This window comes from Aspergillus fumigatus, chromosome 1 (genome assembly GCF_000002655.1).
Source record: "Aspergillus fumigatus Af293 chromosome 1, whole genome shotgun sequence".
Classification (NCBI taxonomy): Eukaryota; Fungi; Ascomycota; class Eurotiomycetes; order Eurotiales; family Aspergillaceae; genus Aspergillus; species Aspergillus fumigatus.
The window spans coordinates 283,138-305,103 of record NC_007194.1 but is presented as its reverse complement, the minus strand read 5'-3'; the positions used below and the strand labels follow the sequence as shown (position 1 = coordinate 305,103).

The window sequence follows — 21,966 nt, the reverse complement described above, 5'->3', positions numbered from 1 at the left end:
TACTTAACTCGTGCAAAAGAAACAGGTGTTTACGCATACACTGTTTCCAATAGGTATCATACTCGCAGAGTTCGCACTTCCACCATTTTTTTGATTGACGATGGGCGCTGCAGACATGATGGAACCACCCGGTTTTATCTGTGAAGGTGCTGTTGCACCCTGGAAGCATGCAAATAAAGAACTGCATGCCAGGGCCACGCTGGCAGATTATCAGCCGGTGGCTCCCGGATACATGTAGCAAGCCCGCTGGGCATTTGAGGGACCGGGCAGAGATTGGGGCTGATGTTATATTCCTTAAACGCTTCAGAGTAAGGGCCTCCGGGAGAGGCAGCAGTGGCCAGCAAGTGCGAGGGCGTAGCCGAGGGAGGGGGAAACTTGATACAAGGGGACTGAACAGGGAACGGTAGGAATGGAACACACTGTCGCTCAGGGAGTTAGTGTAATTCCTCAGTTATTTCCGGGCAAGTACCTTCTCTTCACAGGGCATGTTCGATTGTGCGTCGAAAAATCGACTCAGGATGCCAAATCCGTTGCTGCATTTGGAGTAGAAGTGAAGTATAATAGGTAGAGAACTCTTGGGGTGGGAAGGCACAACTCTATATAGCTGTTCAGCCGGATTTTGAGGCATTCATTCTCTCTCTCTCTCTCTCTTTTTTTTTTCGTTTCTTCTCTCAAGACAAGGATTCTCCTCCCGGCTGCGGTCTGTGAGCCACACAATTGGTTGCAGCCAATCCATGCTAGCAATGGCAAAGTCCTTTGCATACTACTAAGGGACTAGTTAGCCTTTCTGCCCCTGTATTATTTCCGAAAAGTTAGTTTCTAAGGGTGGATGTATCGTTAATGCTATGGTCTTCGCCAGTAGGCTGCTTGCTGGTTTGTTGGTATATTTTCCAGGCAGCACGCATAGCATATACGTCAATGAACATCGCACAATTTCTTCCCATTATTTTGAATTACATCAGCCATCATGTGCATTACGTTTGCTCTTCCGGTTCAAGGGTGCAGAAAAGACCACGCAACGCGAGCTAGCAGTGGCCTGGGCACCGCTGGCCCTACTTGATATTCCGTGCTAGAATTCCTTCGGACTACTTTGCTGGTACCTAAAGAGCAACATGTCCTGGAGAGGCCTCCTTATGGGCACACAATTTACAGCGCACAGGGTTCTGCATCGCCTTGTTGTTTTCCATCTGTTCGTCTCTAGAAGTGAAGGGTGGCCTGAGTAAAGGGGAAAGGGAATTTGCGTCAAGGAAAAGCATGAGCCACAGTCCAGGGTACATCATCATGGCACAGGGAGTAGCGTCCTAGAGAAGTCTTTGGATCCAGTATATTTCACATCAAACAGGAATTGAATTGAAGTCTGGGTTGGAAAGGCTTGGCTGTCGACGACTTTTGCAATGAACACAGAAGGATGGTAATGCGGACACTAGGGCTAATCAAAATCCTTTGCTGCCAATCTCCTTCATTGACTCCCTTGGGCCTAGTTTCACGACCACTCCATTGTTCTAGTAGAAGCACCAAAACACTCACATAGTAAAAAGAAAAAGGAAGGAAAGAAAGAAAGAGAGATGCAAGGATATCCTAATTTCATCCCAGTTTGTTCTTAACACACGTCACTCTGTAGCTCACGTAGTCTCCACTGGATCCCAACCTGATACTGTATGGCCTCCGGTTGCAGCCTAATGTCAACTTGAACTGAGTATCTTCGCCCATGGTGGCCTGGGTTCATCGTGATCAACATGGGCCGCTCACCATGCGTGACTGGATCCGCATTCAACGTTATTGCTGGCCTTCGGCCTCGTAAGCAGGCTGCTAACCACGATAACCTATGGGATGGAAGTGCGAATAGCAGCCAGCCTCTTCGTGAGGCAGGGGCTCAGATCCGCTTAGAATGAATTCGAGTCGTTTTGAATCTTGAAGGATGTCCCAGATCGATTGAAGGGCAGTTTCAAGGCTTCTCCTATCAAGCGGATCATCTCGAAAGAGATCTGAGCTATTCAGATCCCTTTTCATGGTTTCGAGTTGATCTTGTGTTATCAACGTCAAGTCATCGGGAAAATCAGGTTCAAAGGGAAGCACCGCGACACTGATACCGAGCAGGGTGATATTGAACCTCCATCCAAGCTGTAGTCCCTCTTGAGGTCTATCTCCCAGGACAAACTCATCAATTGGGTCCCTTGAAATCTGCTGAAGCTTCCACAGTAACCATCGCAATTTGTCTCGCGCATCCTTCCGGCTTAACCTCCCTTCATGAACTTTGGTAGCTGCCATGCAGAGGATGTCCCATGCCTTATCATTCTCCGGATCTCTTTCTTCCCAGGTCTTTTTTTTCAACTCCTTATAAAGTTCAGTCCCGATTCTTGGTCGCCACTCGACTTCCGGACGACGAAGGACATCATGGATCTGGTTCGAATTATGAAGTTTGTATGGCACGTCGTAGGCTGTAAGAAGGTAACCGATGACAAGAAGTAGCTGTTCAAATCTTAAGCGCGGCCGTGGAACTGACTGATGGACATGGGGTGCTACTGAAGACATCATCCTGGTTTCAAGCTGTAGCTATACTCATCTGACTGTGTCTGTGATCTTAGGCTGCTGAGAAGGTTGATTATGGCTCGACGTTATCTGAATGACGGTCTGCGGTCAGGCAGAGAAGACAGAAGGAGAATTAAGAGATTTTGCCCTGTGCCTCAGGTTGAGTATAGTTCTGCTTCTAACATAGAGGGCATACAACACTTATACTATACAGCAAGTATAGCACGCCCTAGTCTCCCTTACCAGCATGGCTTCCTTTTTTGGGGCGGTTGGTGGATTGGAACGTAGGAGGCTTCTCGCCCTTGGCGAGAGCACTTGTAGAGCAGGGAATATTTCTTGATTAGGGGTGGGATTGTCGCACATGGCGCATAGACGATCTAAGCGCAGTCTTAAATTACGCCTATAGTGAATGGGCCTTGGTGATTCTGGGTCCTGGCAGCCAGCCAAACATCCTGACTGAATAGCTGTGACTTGGCATCCTGTTCCCTGTACCCTCGGGCCTCGTGTAATATTTTATTTTAAATTTTTTTTCTTAGCGTTCTGTTTATTTTCGTTACTAGACTTATTTCTTTTTACCCCAATTTTTTTACTCCGTGTAGTTGCCGCATTAATGACTGAAACAGGTTAACGTGAGAGAAGAGGACGTGCTTTATGATCAATCGCTATGGACGGAGGGAAACCTCCACGGGGGAAAGAAGGCGACCATATTGTCTAAGTTGATACGCTAGAGACAGGAATGTCTTTGCTTTGGCTCTGTAGCAGAATATTTTTAACCAATCTCTTGGGTAAGCTAGAATTGCTCAAAAGACTCTGTCTTTGACAATATGGTAAAAAGCTCGCTGATTGACCCAGTACGAGTCATTGAACCCTGGAAGTGTCGTGCAGACACCCTAATCTTCCATGTCCTGAGGACTTTGTTGCTGTCATGGACAGGGAGAAACTCTTCAAGCACTCCCTCTATTCATGTGTTTATAGCTGGCTGAACCCCCGGCCACTTTTCGCACCTCAAGAATATTCCAGGATCCGCATATTTCAGGAAGTGACTGCGGCTCTACCCGAAGCTTCCATTTGGCTTACTCGACATTACCGATTTGCAAGTGAATCAAAATAAAACCGTGGACAGCTCACCGAAGGAAAATAGTCAGGCTGGCAGAAGCCCAGAGTCTGTCTTGAGGGTGCATAGAGCTTAACTTATACGCAAAACATGAAAGCCTACTGCTTTCACTGATTCTGGAACGATAATATGTCTCCAGGAAAGTACAAGATATTAATCAGACATCCTCTGCATTGAACCCATGTTCTGTAGCCGGTTCCGGCGCCTCCCCAAGACTCTGTCGTAGCACAGTTGTAACTTATTCCATCCAGGTTTGTACACCCTTTATGTGTTATCTCATTCTTTGTAACAAGCTGGCAGTTGTTAGTAATAAAGCACCTTATAATGGTGGTTGTTGCCTACATCAAGCCCGACTCACTCCTATAAACAGCTCGGAGGATGGTCGTGCAGGTAAAAGGGGGAGTTACTACTGTCTCTCAAGCTACTCAATTCTCTTCTGCATAGCTTCTCTCTCGCTATCTACTTTTGGGGTATCTGGAGAATAGTCATCGGAATAGGGGAAGTTGATAAAGTCCATCAATGCCGTGGTCAAATATGAACTAGAAAGGATGGATGTCGCCCACGGGCAAGTTATCTGGAGGGATTTTACGAAGTTCCTGAAGCAGTTGCTGAAGTTCCTCGTCTGTCAATTGTGCCTCCATACTTGCATAAGATAGGAAGCTAGTTCTGAAGATAAAAGGTCAGGAAGGAGGGTGAGAAGGTTTGCAATCGTGGTTCCCACGCCATGAATGACTATCCTGATTGTCGTGGCCCTCCTCAACGTTACCATCATATATATATATACTCAAGACTGGCCACGCTTTTTTGATCGGCCATAGTCCCCATTTTCACCGTGTTAAAAATCGTGGTGTGACATGGGAGCTCAGTACAAGCATAGGTGCATCATCCTACAGTACATCACGGTGGGTCGAAGGGTGTAACGGAATGTGGATTCGGTAATGCCCACTGCCATTCATGTACGGTAGTTTGCCTTTTCGTGGTACATCGTATACAGTATCCAGTCAGATAGATTCCATCTGTAGTGTACACTGCTCCAGGCCAATTGGTGTAGACGTTGACGTCTCCGGTGCTGGGGCTCCATTAGAAGAACCCTTATTCGCCCTATTCGTCTCCGTCCAACCAAGCCTTGTGGTCAGGATAATACATAATGTCATAAGTCACTGCCTGGCTGCTTCTCTGGCCGCTCGCGGGAGGCTGAGCCTAAGCCTGATTGATACACACTGGGAGGTAGAAAACAGCCTGACTGTACTCAAAAATTGCGGTTGATACACACACAATTCATTAACGCCCGGCAGGGCAACTATCACTGCTATCAACACAGGTTCTAATGTACATCTGCTGTGTCTCCTTCGGGCCCATACATAGATCCCTTCAGTATATGTCCTCTCGGCTATCAATATCATAGGAATCCATGTGGGTTAGTATTTATGTTAATAGACTGGCTTGAAGGCGCTTCTTCAAGTGTTCAACATCCTATCCTCGGCAGTTGAAGCGCGTCTACCATTGGCACAAGGTGGTTGGTGTAGGTTATTAGTTAGGGGAAGGATGTCATTGTGTTGGTCGACGTGGTTAGGCGGCGTCGAGTCGGCCCGTGGCAATCGCAAATCGTATCGAGGCTCGTACTGCCTCCAAGTTCGGCGTCCATTGTTGATCATTGGAAGGCAATTTCCCGCCCAGACAGAGGGAGAGATTGCCCCGGTGAGTACGAGTACATTGTAGCAGTGCGATCCGTTGAGTGGTCCACTTCCGACATCGAAAGAGAAAATGCTCCACGGTTTCTCTTGCTTGTCCGCATGCGCACTGTTCTGTCTGCGCGACATTGATCCGGTAGAGATACCCATTTAATCTTGCCATGCCGGTCCGGAATTGAGCCAGCACGGTCGCTTCATTCCACGATAATCCATCATACAGCTGTCGGGTGTGTTTTCCTGGGAGTACCGCATCTACTCGTTTGATGTGTCGTCCTACGTCCTCTGGCAAGGCTTTCCTAGTGGCTGCTTGGGATCGTGCCAGATTCAACGTTGTTGACTTCATTCTGGAGACCCGTTCTTGTGGGATAGCGTCCTCGTGGGTCGCGGCCCTGGCCTGCTCTTTAGCCAGGCCCAGCAGTTTGTTGTCTTCGCTGGCAGGGATCCAGAGAATCTTGATATGGTTTCCTTTTCTCCGCAGTCTGTTTATCAACTTGTACGTCTGGCAGGCGAACTCCTGGTCTGACTGTTGTCGAGGGTCCCGTATCGTGACGGCGCTGCTTTGTTGCTTGTGAGCACGCTGAACCTGAAACCTTTCAGTCCTACCAGCCTGTTCAACGTATGAGCTATAGCCACTAGCTCTGCGGAGAATGGATTCTGCTCTGATCTTGCGCCCAAAGTCACGGAGAAAGTCTTCAGTTTCAGCTTCTGATATCGAGGTGGCTGCTTCTCAATCGCCACCCCGAATCCTACAAGCCCGTTCCGTGCCGAGCTGCTGACCGCGATTTGTATTGATCCACCAGGTGCAGTCTGTGGGTCCGGCATGGCTTCAACATCGGTCTGCATACGTGTCTCCCATGGTGCTAATGTAAACGGGTTAATAGTCTCCAGCGTTTCCATCTCGATGTTCTTCAGCGCGTCTGCTACTTGAGACAGCGGCAGTGTAGCCAAACCACCGCTGGATGAACCCTAATCTCATTCTGCCGTTTAGGTTCGTGCTTATTTTAGTTTACAATGCCAAATATATAAGTATCAGTCTCGGTCGCATCAGACAATACCTAAGGGGTTCTCATTAAATGGATAGGACCATTATACGCCTAGATCTGGATCTGTACTTGAACAAGCCAACTGAATATCAACTTAACACTTGCGCTACGAGCATCTCTACGCGTCGAAACTAGACACACCCACCGCTTTTTTTTGTGACTTCTAACCCTTATTTATCAAAGTCAATGGAAAGGATTTGGACTATGGGCTCCGACTCTTTCTTAAAAATGACGCAATCCCAAGCGTAGTACTGTATAACCCGTGTACTTTCCCTGGGCCAGTGCACGTCGGACTTTTGTTAATTGTGTTAATCTCCATGTATTGTAAAGTCCCAGAGGACTTCTATGTCAGAGGAACACAACCCCCGATCACTCGGCCAGTGGGTCCCGTTGCACAAGGCCAGTCGAGAAACACCAAGATAAGTCATTTACTAATGGGTGGGCCTTCTCGAGGAGGACAGAGTAACTGCATTACTAGCCTTCAAACTAGACAAAGGCATACACATACGTCACCGAATCTGAATTCGACGCTTGATTTTTACCGCTTGTGGTCGGCTCCTCCCGCCAGGTTAGGCAGTTGGCAGCAACACTGGTAATCTACTGACTGACTACACGAGTAGGCGCTGACTAACAGTGATTCCGCGTTGAAGCAGAATCCTTGACGGTTTCTGAAGCTCAGCAAATTATAGATTGCTACTTCAATAATGTCTAAAACGGAGTATTTCGTACAATGGCAAAGGGAAGTTTTGCACCGATGGCAACTGCAGCTACAAGAGCGCTTCGAACGCAGGCTTCCAGCAGTGGGAGGCCAGCCGACGCATATCCACCTGCAAGGTATACCCCATCTTGTCCATTTATCCATGCCCGTCTTTCGTGAGTAGGCACCTTCCTGAGAACTGAAAGCAGCAAGTCATGGGACTGAGGCGTTGGGAGAGGTCGACGCAAGTAAAAAGCTTGACTTTCGCCATGGCTCGGCTCTTGAGCCAGGTCATCGTCCTGACATGGTGACACGACCACCTCTGCCCCCGACCGATGTCGATGCACGGAATGAGTAATGGGACCCGAAGAAGGATTGCTGTAGGTTTTAAGTTCAAGAGTCTCACTTCCGAAGTCCTCAATCGTTCCCTCAGACACTTTGGCTGTAGTGACCGAGATGAACCTGCCCCCTCCTTCAGCTTTGACGTTATGGGCCTGATATCCGGGAATAGCACTCCAGCTTGCTTTGCACTCGTGGCGAGAACGGCGAAGTCGAACACCTCCGTCTCTAAACCTGTCTTGTCATTTGATTTGAAGAACTGCAGTTCCACTCTGCCACTTTCAGATCTAACGCTACGAACTTCAGTTTGAAGTCGCTGGAACACGTTCCTGGTAAGGAGACCTTGGAGCGCTCGCATGTCGACTATTGTACGATGGTGAGCCCCGATTGTTCCCTTCCGATAGTTGACAATGTACGCGGCGGGACACTCTCGAAGGTCGGCATGGCTACAAGTTGCGACGGACGAGAATAATGGAAGCAGGTACCATTCCAGAAAGGTACTGGGCAGTCGGATGCGTCTGGCGTACTGATCTAGGGTCTTAGTTTCACCTTTACGTTGGCCAGACGTGGCGGTGCCCCGGACACGTGGAGGTAGGAAGACTGCTATCGTATACCAAAGGTAGCACGCGAGCGCATATAAATTCACCCACGCCGTGTTTTGAAGACAGGGTGTAATCTTATGGAAGTTTGAAAAGAATTGGAAGTATTGCGTCCCGCCACGGTGAAAGTTGTAGCGAAAACGGTGCACTCGTGTTTCGACCTTGAGAAATTCCAGGGCTCGAAACAGGTTGGAGTAGTAAGAACCGGAGAAGGTACGCATCGGGATGTCCACTGGTTGATCTTCTCCAGCAACCCCTTCGGCACGTCTAGCTAAGGTAAGATGGTCATGCTGCAATAGCTTTGTCAGCGGGGCGGCTTTTTCTACTAGAGTAACGATGTTCTCTTGCCTTCTCGATTATTGTCACTTGGTACCCATCGTTCTGCAATGCCCAAGCGGCGAAGAGACCTGCTGGCCCGGTCCCAATAATTGCCACAGTCTTGGCCGAGTTTGGCATCGATGGTAGGCTATGGAGAAAAGAAAAGAGGTGTGACCATTGATCTAGGACGTGGGAACAGGAACAGGGGGGCACATTATCCTTATATACTTGTGAAATGATGACTGTCCGCCTCTGTTGCAACACCAGGGATGACACACGCTGACCCGGGGATGACAAATCGTCGTGTCATATATAGATTAAGACAGGGCTCCGAGCGGGTAATAGGGTGCAAACATGGCTGGGGACATATCATGGGAGACCAATCCTACAATTCTATGTGAAAACATGTGAGAAAACCCAGGCGATGCGCTCCATTACACGGTTGAATGACCACGCTGTGATTGGGCTGTGATAGAACTTGGGTAATGCACCGTAGAGCTTTTGCGATTGGTTCCCGACATTGCCATCTTGACTGATATGGTGGATACAGTACTCTGCTCTATTGGATGATGTTGCCAACGGCAGTGATTTCACGCGTTCTAGACGCATATCAGCAGTTTCTGTGACAGTATGCTGGTCATCAAATCGAGTATTAACAAGTGGAATGTAACCGACTAGACGCTTCTGCACAGTGGAACAGCCGCTCGTCTATGACTAGTATAGCCCGACTTTGAGGCCTTCTGTAGTGGTACAGTATCATTTTCTTTGACTCTGCCGCTGTGCAACTGTCTCCACGCCGTCATTTGGAGTACGGCTTCTGCGGGCCGACGCTCAACTATCGACTCTCACCTGGGCTGTCTAAAACCCCTCCCAGTGGGTGGCTTCTTCTCTTTTGTCAACAGTTCCCGTTCACACCCTAAACTTCTTGAGCATTTCCTCAACAGCAATAGAGATGATGATCTTCTAAGCCGATTTTCGGGCGTAAATCTTTTGTTCACCTAAGTTACTGTTTGTCGCATTGCGAGGACAATTGATGGGCTATCTAGGGTGCATCGACGGGTTATTGCACGATTGGAGAGCAAGCGGCCGCGAATGTCCCTCGCTCATTATTCTCATTTAGCCCCTTTCCTAGAATTAGGAGTATCCATGGAACCTAAACTCGATCTGGATTGGTTTGATGCATCCATTCGTGCAAAGAGTGCCAAGCTTTGCCTAGTGTCTCGAGCGCATGTGCACCAAGCTGGCGGACACTGCTTTGTCAAATGCAGAACACACTGGGCCTTTAAGGCTAGGAAGAGAGTGTTCATCACGCGTTGAACAATGTCACTGATTTTGGACTTCAAAGTGTTGAACCATACCGATAGCGTTTGGTCACCCCATCGCCGTTGAACTACGCCGCTGGTTGAAGCAGTCATCTTGGGTGGGCGGCGGGTATTATTTGGGTCTACTACAGGCGACGCTAAGTCTAAGTAGCTGCGCGAGTGTTCATGATAATTAAAAAGAGTTAGTTAATGGTTCACAGTTCGGCTTATTGAACATGCTGCCTTATCGTTGTTGAACTGGTTGAACTGGGTTGAACCCAGCCGTTGGTTCCTAGGCGATCATCAACTTAAAGCGGTTTGGCGAGTACTAAGTGGGGCGGCCAGCCAATCGGAGATGGGATATTCCCCATTGTTGAAGAAAACGGGACGGAGCATCATGCTCGTGTTGAACCATACTGGTGATGTTTGTGTTGAACTATGCTGCTGATTTTCGTGTGCTCGTCCTTACGAAGAGGGCTGGTGTTATAGGCGTTATAGGCGTAGCCTAAGCCGTACAATGACCCGAACAGCAAAGCACGCAACCTCTGTCCTGAAAAGCGGTGCGGATTCCTGGATGCCTATCTTTTGATGTAGATTACCGCTTGCCCGATTGGGCCTACAGCATGGACCTTCCCGATTTCGTTTAGATAGATTACGCTCCTTTAATGGCCGATAATCGGTCGATTACCCCGCTGTAGATGCCTGCATCCGGCGCTATAAGATCTAGTTAGTCAGACGATATATTAGAAATGATTGTACCTTCCGAACTTTTTCATTAGTAGGCAAATTACTAGTGATAGCGAAATCTCATACGGTTCTGCGCTTTCTAACACTATTACGGTTGAACAATGGTGCGGGTGTGGGAGCGTTCAACAGTTGTTGAACCATACAAAATGGGTTTGACTGACCGGTCTCCCAGGTTGAACCGTGCAACAAATGATTTGAGCTACCGTCATTCGGTAGGCGGGGTGTGCTGATTGGTGCACCGTACCTTTCCTAGGATGGACCACTTGACTGACTTCTCTACGTTCTAGGATTAGCGTTTTTAAAATGTTGGACCAGTTCAGTCGCGATCTATGATAATAAACACAAGCCGCATGGTTGAACAAGTTGCACCTGAGAGCATCAAAAATTTATACAACTAGACTCAGTAATGGTACGCATGGATCTGCAGCGAATTCTTAGAAGGTTAATCTCAGAGTCACACTTCAGTATCGATGGTAATACAAGGAGAGGCCAGTAGTAAGGGGGAAACGGCACAGTAAACATAAACAACGTTCACTCGTGGCACCCTGTCCGGCCTTAGGCGCGGGTAAGCAACTCATGTGTGTCTCTCAATTGCAGGGACGTTGCGGTCACCGCCACCACGGATAGCCCTAGGTGAGGACTTTTGCCGAGCGAACGAGTGTTGTAGGGTGAGGTGGAATATGGATAGTGGGTAAGTGGTCTATTCTTTTTAGAGAGGTGACAAGAAGCAATGTCTCGGTAAGGCACACTTCGAACACTTATTCAAGACTTAGGCACGATACTGTAGACTGGCCGGTTTCTCGTAGAGCGAGACAGACCCATTCCTAAAGAGGACTAAGGAATATGTCAACCTTTCATGTCTATTATACTGTTACTGTGTTGCGCACTTGTACTCTTGCCACTGTCAAGCGGCGATGGGTGCAATGGATTTCCGCCATGCTGGCCACGATGGAGCCTTCATCACAGCCCTCTTTACTACGCCACAGTCTCAGCCACAGATCCAGAAATTGCATATCCTGTTCTGCTGGCCCAGCTACGCGAATCTTTTTCTCATAACTTTGTCTAGGACAGATCAACGAGCATTGTGGAGAAACTACTTGCAAAATGTCTAGTTGCATATGAAAAGCCCAATAATCACTGGCTATGGCAACAAACACGGACCACCTGATATAGCTTTGTTCCCAAAACACAGATCCGAGGGACGTCCGTAGTGCCATCAGATGTGGTCTCGATGCGACAGAATTCATAGCCTCTTTTGCTTCTTTTGTCTTCTGTAGCAGACTTGAGACGAGTACGCTGTAACAGTCAGCAAGTAGCTCAATTGACCGGGATGCCATTTAGGTTTGCCATTCCCGTGAGCCAAATACTCGTGCTAGAAGCGGTCACTACACTAGAGCCTTGTTTGGGTGGGGGGATCTATCTCCCTACCTTTAGCAGTTCGCTTGCTGATAATTCTGACGCAATGGCAGCGAGAAAGTCCAAAATTTCCTTACTCCTTTGCCTGTCAACGACACGTATCTTACCGTCCGTGGACTGGTGGTCTTGCATCAACTGCATCATGATGTGCCCGGCCGCGGTGATGTCCCCCGTGTGCTCTGAACTCCCGTGACAGGTATCAGACTCCCAGTAACCGGCTACCAAATATTCGATCAGCCGATGACTTTTCAGAGAACGTCAGAGGCTGCTCACCAATTTTGACCACACCGTCAAACCTGACAAGCGTGTTCGAACACGTCAGAGAGCCATGGATTAGTGACTGTGCGTGAAGATACGAAAGCGCATCGAGGACCTGCAGCAAATTAGCATCCCCTTGATAATTTTCGTTAGCTGTGCGGAGATTACCTGACCGATAATGGACGCCAGCTCTCCGTCACTTGGAATCTCACCGCAGGCCACCACATGGTCTAAAGAAAATTGCAACTCCTCGGACACAACGAAGAGATTCTCCTCCGCGCTCTCCGTTCGAAAAACTTCATAGACAGTGACAAGGTGAGGGTGAACCAATGATGTGCATCGCTTTAGGACTGCTTCTGAATTCTCCCTTGGAAAAGTGCGAACTGCGAACACGCCTTCTTTGCCGTCCCGGCGCTTCGTCATGCAAAGCCACATGTCTAATTTAACCTCCATTCTTCTCTCGTAGGAATCCCAAGGGCTCTGGTGGCGAACAGCGGGCCTTTCTCCGGAAGAAGGTGCGGAGTAGTCCTTCGAAAACCGCCTTTTCCCTGAGCGAGTGACAGCTGGAGCTGGGATCACAGGTTCATGTTCCTGTATTACAGGTTCATGTCCCTGACTCCCAGGTTCATATCCCTGAATCACAAATTGAGTGATCCTTTTAGTGCTGGAAGATGCCATCACGAAACGATGATCCGAGAAGAAGGGTGGGAAGAGCAGAACTATAGATTATAAGCACTAGCAAACTCGTCACCCGGTATGAGACCGCCCAAAAATGAGGGCCCCTTGTGGCATGGGCCTGTGTATTTCAGTTCTGCCTTCCTAATTTAGACGCTGGGAATGCGCACCGCCGCAAATCAGTTACATAAACGAAGTCGATGACCGGTTCCCACGAACTTCCCGTTGAAAGGAAGCACTACAGGAGGATACAGTGCGTGACACACAAATGTCGCGACATAACGAATTCGACCGGAGAGGCAGCGTACTTGCGACAGAAAGACATCATGCCTTTCTGGGTGCGGCGAAAGTCAAGTTACAGCATATTGATATCGGTCCCAAGGGCAGATTGGACATGGCCAAAGTGATGAGACTACGACGAGTCTTTCGAGTGAACGGCATTTACCCACTACAGCGGGAAAACCACGTAGAGGTTGTCATCTCTCAGTCAGATCTGGAGCAGACGCTAGGCCAACACGGTCTGACGCTTCAGGAGTTCCGCGGAAAAGATCCCGGCTCGTACCCTACGCTGGACTTTACCGGGAGACCGCTCAAGTGCCTTCATGGCAAGCATCGAATTCAAGCCGCCCGTGATGTACTACCCTCTTTCCGGCGATGGTGGATAGTGGACTTCTATATCGAAGGTTCGCCGTAAGCATCCTAGGTGTACCCCCAAGCTTATAAGAGCAGGCCTGTCAAACGAATTGCGAAATATTCAATCTGAAACGTACGCGCACGAGAACCCCAAGACTAAAGGAGAGATATATTTGAAGATACGTAACTATCAGAGGATCAATGATCCCCTGTCTGCACGCCGATGGGAGGCCCGGCTAAGCGCCCATGAGGTACATTGTATCCGTATGCTCGAGAAACACCCTCGAGTACAAAGGGCGTTTGATCAGTTTCGGTTCATCCCCGCGCTGATGCATAGCGGTGCTTTACTCAGTGTGTGGAACAAAATTTTAGCTTGTAACTGTGACAACGTTCTGGGTCTATTCCCGAATTGGACAGCAGAGTACTTACTGACCTAAACAGGAACTCATCCATTACATGCGGCGAGGAATCTGGGACTTTTGGGCAACTACAGTCGCACAAAACGAAAACACCAAAATGAACCTGATCGATGCAAACAGTGTAAAACTCTTGGAAGGTCTCGCTCCGGGCATAAGCGAGGCAGACAGAACAACAGTTACTGGCCTTGTGTTGAGCGGGAAAGCTTTGGAAGATTTCTCTCCAGACGAACGCAAGGCGATCTGCGAACGCATGCGAAGCTACAAGGGACGCATTCCATCATTGAGCCTCTTCTTCCAGGATGTGCTGATTCTTGAACTCGGTGCCGCACGAGTCAAAAGGTTAGTCGACAGATCTAAACGGTGGGGCCCGCGTGACATCGAGATGGGTGACTACCAAGAGCGGAAGCAAACGCTTCGAGAAAGGATGGAGCATATGTTTCGGTGCCGTGACACAGACAGCATCATGGTCCAAACATCAGACGGAGAAGAACGCGAGGTCACTGGAGATGGAGAATTCCAGTTTGACCTGGCGTATCGACAGTTGTGGCTGTGCGCTTTGCGAAGCTGCAGCGGCAGCCCAGGAGAGGGCCACAGGCCTGCAACTGTCTGCCGCTCGTGGACTCATCCTCACGAGCAATACAAGCTAGCTCAGCTTGCCAGGGCCCTGGGCTTTAGGTCAAACAGTATAAGTCGACTCGCGAGCCGTCCCTTTGAGCCGGAATACCCCCCTTGGTACGAATTTGACGATAGGGGTAGAAACCCTGCGCTCAAGCGTTGCGGCATTCCCTACACTATCACCTTTCGAGAGGATAGGGAAACGCTCTTCCTGGACCGGATTCATCAGGAAGCATCGGAATATGAGGAGCTGGACTCGGCCTTCGTTCTCCGCGACATATACCTTTCATTTTTCGGCGACCTGCCATCGTCGGTGTTGGAAGGTCCTCAAAGACCTAGAAGGCCTCGTGATGGTCAATCCCCTGAAGTTGGGCCATTGCCCACATTAGGAGCGGAGAACCGACCTTCATCTGGAGCGGCTCCATCATCTACGACAATGCCTTCATCCACCACGACGCGTAGGCCGACGTCCCAGCGAGAGACTGGACACCCAGCGACACCAGCGACACCAGCAACGCCAGCCGCCGACATGAATCCGCAGGTTAATTCAGAAAGAGAGCAGAGTGCACCCAGCCCATTGATGCATAGTGAGGACATCGAAGAGCTCAGTACCCGTCCAACAATACCGTCGGAGACTACGGGAGCAACAACCATGCCACCAACCGAGCCTCCTGTGGCGCCCGGAGAAACTCGGGATTGGAGCCCCGAGTTAATGGCCTTGATGAACGACTTACGCAAACTGCGAGATGATATTGATAACCTCAGTACTCGGCTTGACAATCCAAAATTCACCGATCAACAAAGCGCTATCATTGAGTTGCGTAAGCTGGATACTGCTACTGTTGAATCTACGGACGAAGAGACGCGTCAGAAGTTGGGAACAATCTACGCCGAAGTCAACAAACGATGCATGGATATACAAAGCGCAAGATCACACATCCATGTAGCTAAAGTCGAGGTGGGAAGCGAAATAAGTAAACTGACAGCATTCAAACAGAATGGGGAAGAGAAATCCCAGGAAACAACGCAAGTTGCCCAGGCACTCCGGAGTGCTCAAGCTGTCTTCGATTCTTCGCAGGGGAAATATGAGGAGCTGGATAGGTTTCTGAGAGATGTCACGCCCCGGATACGACCCCTGCAGCAGCAGATTGCGGGTATCAAAGTCTACTTGTTGGGGAAGTGTCTGATTGACTTGCATCATCAGTACGAAAATTGCTCCTCGGATATCGATACTATCAGACAATCAGTGGCGGATCTAAACACAAAACTCCACCCTCAAAGGCCAGCCTCACATGAAACAGATGTCACAATATTGAATGACATTAAAGATAATGCAATCACCAAGGTCAATGTGATATGGCGAGAACTAGACGCTGTACGTGGAGCGTTCCAAGAGGCTGGGGAAAAGCCTCGCTCACTTAATCCACTAGAGTGCGAAAGTCTGCAACAGAATTCAGCAACAAAACTCGAGACTCTCAAAGCGGAAACGGAAAAAGCACTTACGATATCAAAAAAGCAGATCCAAGATGTTAAACAAAGGCTACAGACGGGGTACGCGAGAATCGTTCTGCTCGCAAAGGAGGCAGTCAAATCTGAGCTGGACTCGGAGAGAACTACGCTCAAAAATATGAAATCAGACTACGAAGGCGTTCACAGTTCTATTGAGAGGATTCGCAGCTCCCTTGAGAACAACCAAGACAGCCTCAAACAGAACATTGAACACAGTATGCTGCAGGGATTGAGTGATCTTATAGACAACGGTACTCTAGACGGTATCTCCCGATCACTACAAACCATGCAGAAAACACATGACATCAACGTGGGTCAACTAGATAACAGCGCCATATCCTTGGAAGTACCCCTTGACACGCAGGCAAAGATCTGCGACAAATACGTGGGTATCCGCACAGAAATCACCAACAGGAAGAAGGAACGGGATATTCTTCGTGAAAGTGCGCAGGAGTACTGCGTGCAAATGGCCAAGACCCTGCAATTAGCAGTTTCCTCCCAGTTGGAAAAAGTCCAGTTGAAGGCTTCCGAAACCACAACACAACTACGAGTGATGAGGGACGCTGAGAGCTTGGCCGCAGCCAAGCAAGCTTTGGAATCAGCGAAGCAGGCGGCAGATGAATCTACACGTCTGGCTAAACAAGTGGAGGCTCTCGCTGGGCTATCAAATGAAGACGGGCCACCTGATCTCCGTAATCACTGTGAAAAAGGAGCAAGCGACGCAACAACCTCAGCAAAAGAAGCACAATCTGCAGCTAAGACCGGGCAGCTATTCGTGAATGCTTGGGGGGAGGCCAACCAGAAGATGGACAATTTCCTACAGAGCGCCAACAAGTGGAAAGACCTATCAGCCACGCACAGTGAGCCAGTTATGTCCCAGTGGATGCCTACCCAACGTCACGGTGCTGTAAAAGAAGCTCTTAATCGAGTGTCAAATCTGGCACTCAAAACATGTAGTCTTCGCAAACAAATGAGAAGTGAGGTCCTTTCCATACCCAACAGTCTCTGTGACAGTGATCAGCCACGGTTAGCGGAGCTGGTGAATCTTCGTGTTCCTGAATTTGAAAAGGCAACGCTAGAGACACTGACTACTGCGTTTGGTCTTTTCTACTGTGTAACCCAAAGGACAGGTGATTACACGAAATCAAAAATGACGGAAATCGAGAATTTTTCAACCTCGGCCACTGAAGCAATCGAAAAAGCTGACAGAAATAAATGGTTGATCGTCGACCGTGATGCTCGGAAAGCAAAGGAATACTTAGACAAAGCTGTCGAATTGGCGGAAAGGGGAATGAATGAAGCTGATCGTTTGAAGAAAGCCACGGTCGATCAGGAAGGTTCCAAAGGGGCAATACCTGAACTGGCTCTTCAGCACGTTACGCAAACGAGGGAATGCCTGAAATTTGGGAAAGACAACCAAGCTGAAGCGCGTCAGATGCTCCAGGACATTCAAATCAGTTGGTCGAGAGCTTTGGCTTCTAAGAAAAAGGAAACAGCACAAGCTGAGTATGATCGCGCTCGGAAAACTGTCGACAGTATTCAACCGAATCGTTCACCCAGAGATGCTGAAATAATCCGGAATGCTTTCAAGACCATGGAAGACCTCTTCAAAGGCACTCAGCAGGATTTTGAGAAATGTTGTGGGCCTAACGATAGGTTCGAAGAGATTGCTGATCAGTTTGCGAGCGTGACAAATAGAGCGAAGTCAGTCATCAAGGGTGCGGAAGCAGTGCTCAGAAAGCGAACTCTTACCTCTGAACAGCACCCAGCGGGTGACCCATCTACGTTACGAGACAAATCGGGGGGGAAACGGAGCCGAGTTGGGGAACCCCCTCGACGCATGACCCGCACCCAACGGAAGCACCAATACGTGTTCATTATCAAGACTATTGGTGGAAAACCCACCGCAAAGTGGGAGAGAGAACTTCATTCTACTGAGGCAGGGAGAGTACTCCAAAAGGGTCGGGAACTCTGCGCGCGTGGCACACTCTGCGCACTAAATGGAGACTTAACGAAGCTTGGCTCCCTGAACCCTTCAGGGTTCGAGACCAATATTGTCGACGGCGGAAAAGTCTTTTTCCTTGGAACAGAGGTCGAACTTGAGGGAGTCGACTTTGACTTACTGCTCAAAAAGGCCCAAGAGTGCTATGAAAGCTGCCCCTAGCGTATAACACTTTGACCGGTCCCAGGTCAAAAAATTCTGAGGAATGGTTGATTCCCAGGAATAGCAGTCCGAGGAATGTCAATCCCAGGAAAGCCTAATCCAGGAACTTAGAAATCCTCGTTAGATCATTTCTGGGAACCATCTGTTCACCGAATAGCGGCTTATCTGGGTACATGGTGCTCCCAGCCTGTATGAACCGAGGACGTTTTTGTTCCGGAGAAACATTGTCATGGGATAGGAACAGTCTCCGGTTCAGTAGTCTGTGGAATTACTAATTCTGAGGATATCGTCTATCCTGGAACAATATTTCCCAGGATTGTATCCATTACAATGCGTATATTTGGTTACAGACATGGTCGTGCAAGCGACTTATCTCTGTAGTAAACGTGAGTGTATAACCCCTGTCAGATTATGGAACGGCCTGTCCTGTCCTCTTTGTCCATAGGCCTTGTGCCAACCGCAGTCGAGAAATGGAGTTGAACGATGCCGGTTAACCAGCGAAGGGGTCATCCGCTCTAAGGATAGAAAGTTCAACCGGGACATCTTGTTTCTCATTATACGCATCTAACTAAGTTCGTACCATATCTGGTGTATTCATAACTGCTCGGGTATTTACTTATCTGCTTCCAATATCTTGTAGTCAAATAATGGCTGGTGCCGATCAAGGGGATGTCCACGACGATCTGTGTATATCGGATCGAGACTGGATACACTCAGCAATACTATTATGCGCTGGCTACGAGGTGTCTGTGAATATTTACGAGGAAGGTATGTCTTGGCATATCTCAAAGTCTTCTACGGGCATCGCTTATAGCAAGACAGACGTACCAGGAAGGTGGAGCGGGAAGTTGATTGGGATAGCATGCAATTTCAAGCGCAACCCAAGCGGTCTGCACACGTTGCAGACCGCCCTCTTCGCTGTGCACAATGTTTCAGAACTCGCTCACGTTATTACCACCGATGCCATGCCGCTGATCCCTGGAGTTACCCAGCCGTGGGTGTTTGCTGGATTTGCCAGCGCCCTAAGGAAGTCCAAAGGAGACCGAGAACGCCCTTGCTCTTTGAGATGCCGACAGGAGAATGCTAAATTACACCAACCTCTGAACGATTGGTCACCCCAATGATTTTGTCAGACGAGTTTCTGCACCGCCTATTTAAGAGGCATACACTACGCCTCTCAGCTCTCACCCACTCATGAAAGTGGCTGCGTTCGAACATCAGCGGCATTGTCGAACAGAATGAACGATTCCCTCAGTAATTCAAGGCAAACCTGGTCATCTCACAGTCCAGATAGATGAGAGGGGCCCTGTAATAACCTCTCTGTTGCTGTTCTACGTTCTTTTAGGCCATCTGTTAGAGTCCATCAAGGAACATTGTATAACCAGAGACTGCACTTATTACCCGGATATCGCCGTCTCGGGAATCAGCTCAGTGTTCTCCCGGTTTGCCTCTGATAGTTGAAAAGATTGAGACCATCTTACAACTCCGTATCATAAGGTGTACTGGATAAACCATGAACAATTACTGTGGGACACCCTTCGTTAAGGCTTCCCAAGGAAAAAGAAAAAAAAAAAAAAGAAAATAGAAAGAAAAAGAGGGGGCCTTCTATTTGCGGACGTGGCAGGGCCACCGGTCAGAATAGCTGGCAATATGTGCCAAGTGTCTTTTTTATAAGAGAAAGAGTTGGGCACTTCCTCCCTTCACGCTGATGTCCGTTCGGCCAAAGTTATTGTTCCGATTCGCTGGAATAACCATAATGTTCATCCACCACTGGTAGAAGTATATAGATGACGAGGGTACGCCAGCTTGGGTTACGATATTATTATTATACTGTAACACCAATCGTTTGAAGCGGAACTTGGAGGCAGAAGCATGGGTAGAATCAGAAGAATTCTGTGTGTTTCTGTTCCGTATGCCTGCTCAACTGCAAGTTTGATTTGCTTGGCATTTGTTGGGATTGGCTGCACCAGCACCTCGAAACCTCAGAACGAGCTATTCTTCATGAAGGTTTGCTCACTAAGCCTAGGAAATCGTGCCTCTATACTGACTTTGCAAATCTCAGGCTAACCTGACGGATTTCGGCTCCAATATCCAAAAGGACTTGGGAGGACTCTTTTCTAGACGCTCACTCATCGATGATCCCCTGGGCTCGGCGGCTGAGACTGCCGCAGATATAAGCACTCAGGCTGGCAAGATTGGTGCTGTCGCACAGGACGTCGCAAGTTCTGCCAGTTCCAATGTACCGCAGACAGTGGGCGTCATTGTCGATGATGCCGGCGCTGTTTCGAAGAACATTTCGGGAAGCATTGCTAAAGTCGTATCAGGCATCCCTGAATTCTATACGATTGGACTCTGGGGTTATTGTAAGGGTACTTCTAATGACACAGGCTCGATTGTTGTGAACTGCACAACGCCGAGTTCTTCGTTCTGGTTTAACTTCACTGAAGTTCTGGGCCTCGAAACGCTGGAAACCTCCTTGATCGAGAAGATATTCCCGAGCCAGTACGAGGGTGTCATGAAGGTGTACAGGACGGCTTCGAAGGGAATAATCGCATTCTATATCATGGCTGTTATCGCCAGCGTTTTAACCACGGTCCTTGGGCTGACAGCTACACTTTCCCGATGGGGAAGCTCTTTTACTAGCATCTTTGCAATAGTAGGTCCCTTTGTGACTCACTCGAGTCGTTTCGGGTATTAAGTCTCTCTAGGCATCTGCGGCTTTTAACCTGGCTGGGTCGGCATTGGCAACAGGAGTTTACGCGTCGCTCGTTGGCATCCTGAAGGCCGTGTTCAGCCTTCAGGGGAGTGGTGCTAGCCTAGGCAGACCTATGCTCGCGGCTAGCTGGTTATCGACCGCGTTTTCGCTGATCGCTTGCCCATTTTGGCTCCTGAGCAGCTGTTGTTGTTCCGGGAGCTAATAGTGAGTCAGTGTCAATCATACGCGACTATCGTCAATTTTTACTTAAAGCACCAGCTTCTCGGATTACGAAGCCTAATTGAGGTCGTTCGATCTTTACGGCCTATACAAGGTGTTCCGGCGATACGGTGTAAATGATTTTAGAATCAGATTCTTTAACATCGGCCATTGACTTTCAAGACCCAGATCATATACGTCCAAAGTAAGGGGCCATAGCAAGTGACTGTCCAAATTGGTAGATGAAAATGGTAGACGACCCTGTATGAAACTTGCGTGAGCGTCAGGAAGACTTTAGAAGGTTGATCGAACACCATGGGATTCAGCTCTGCTATGAGTGGAACTGAATTTTGCAATCTACATACGAAAACATCGCATCTCGAGTCCAAGTGCTTCTGGCAATGCATGCAGGAATGGGCAAATGAAATGGCCCACCTTCATTGTGATTCCGCGCTGTGCAAGCTCTCTGGATGCGAAAGCGATGGAGGTAGCACAATGACCTGGTCAAGGCGGCCCAACAGCGATGACGAAATCACAAGCTTTGGAACACTTGCTATCTATACCAACAGCTGGAGCTATGTAATCCGCCCAGTCATGTTTGGCCTGCTTCCTTGAGAAGCTCGACAACTTAATCGTGATGCACAGAGTGCAATAAGAGGCGGAAGGTATCGCCTATACAGTATCTACTTTGGCAACAATGACAGTGATGGCGTAGCTCTGATCCTGATATTCGGGACCTTGGCGACAAACGAGCAGTGATCTACCTTCTCTTCTACGTTTAAGGAAGCGGTGATTCGCAAATGCGGAATCTGGATCTCTGACCTCGCTTTGCCCCTGTGCCATGTCATGACAACTTCTTGATACAGTTGAGACTGGCTACAAGATATATGATCGAGCAACATAGTCTTTCTATTGGACAGCAACTTACTGATTGGGAGAAGAACAGCGATCTTGATAAATTAAGAAGATGCTTACGAAGGGGGTC

General features: G+C 48.7%; 2 protein-coding genes across 2 annotated transcripts; one reads left to right on the top strand and one right to left on the bottom strand.

The window, feature by feature from the left end:
• Nucleotides 1–7,231: 7,231 nt before the first annotated feature.
• On the bottom strand, nucleotides 7,232–8,468 carry AFUA_1G00800 (uncharacterized protein; the record flags this gene model as incomplete). Its single annotated transcript, XM_744739.2, has 2 exons — nucleotides 7,232–8,283; nucleotides 8,339–8,468. 2 exons carry the CDS (start codon nucleotides 8,466–8,468, stop codon nucleotides 7,232–7,234), a joined length of 1,182 nt encoding a protein of 393 aa, XP_749832.2.
• A 5,348-nt stretch (nucleotides 8,469–13,816) lies between these two features.
• AFUA_1G00790 (uncharacterized protein) lies at nucleotides 13,817–18,067 on the top strand (the record flags this gene model as incomplete). The annotated part of the gene is made up of 1 exon (XM_744738.1): nucleotides 13,817–18,067. The coding sequence occupies one exon, from the start codon at nucleotides 13,817–13,819 to the stop codon at nucleotides 18,065–18,067; it is 4,251 nt and encodes a 1,416-aa protein (XP_749831.1).
• Between the last annotated feature and the right edge of the window lie 3,899 nt (nucleotides 18,068–21,966).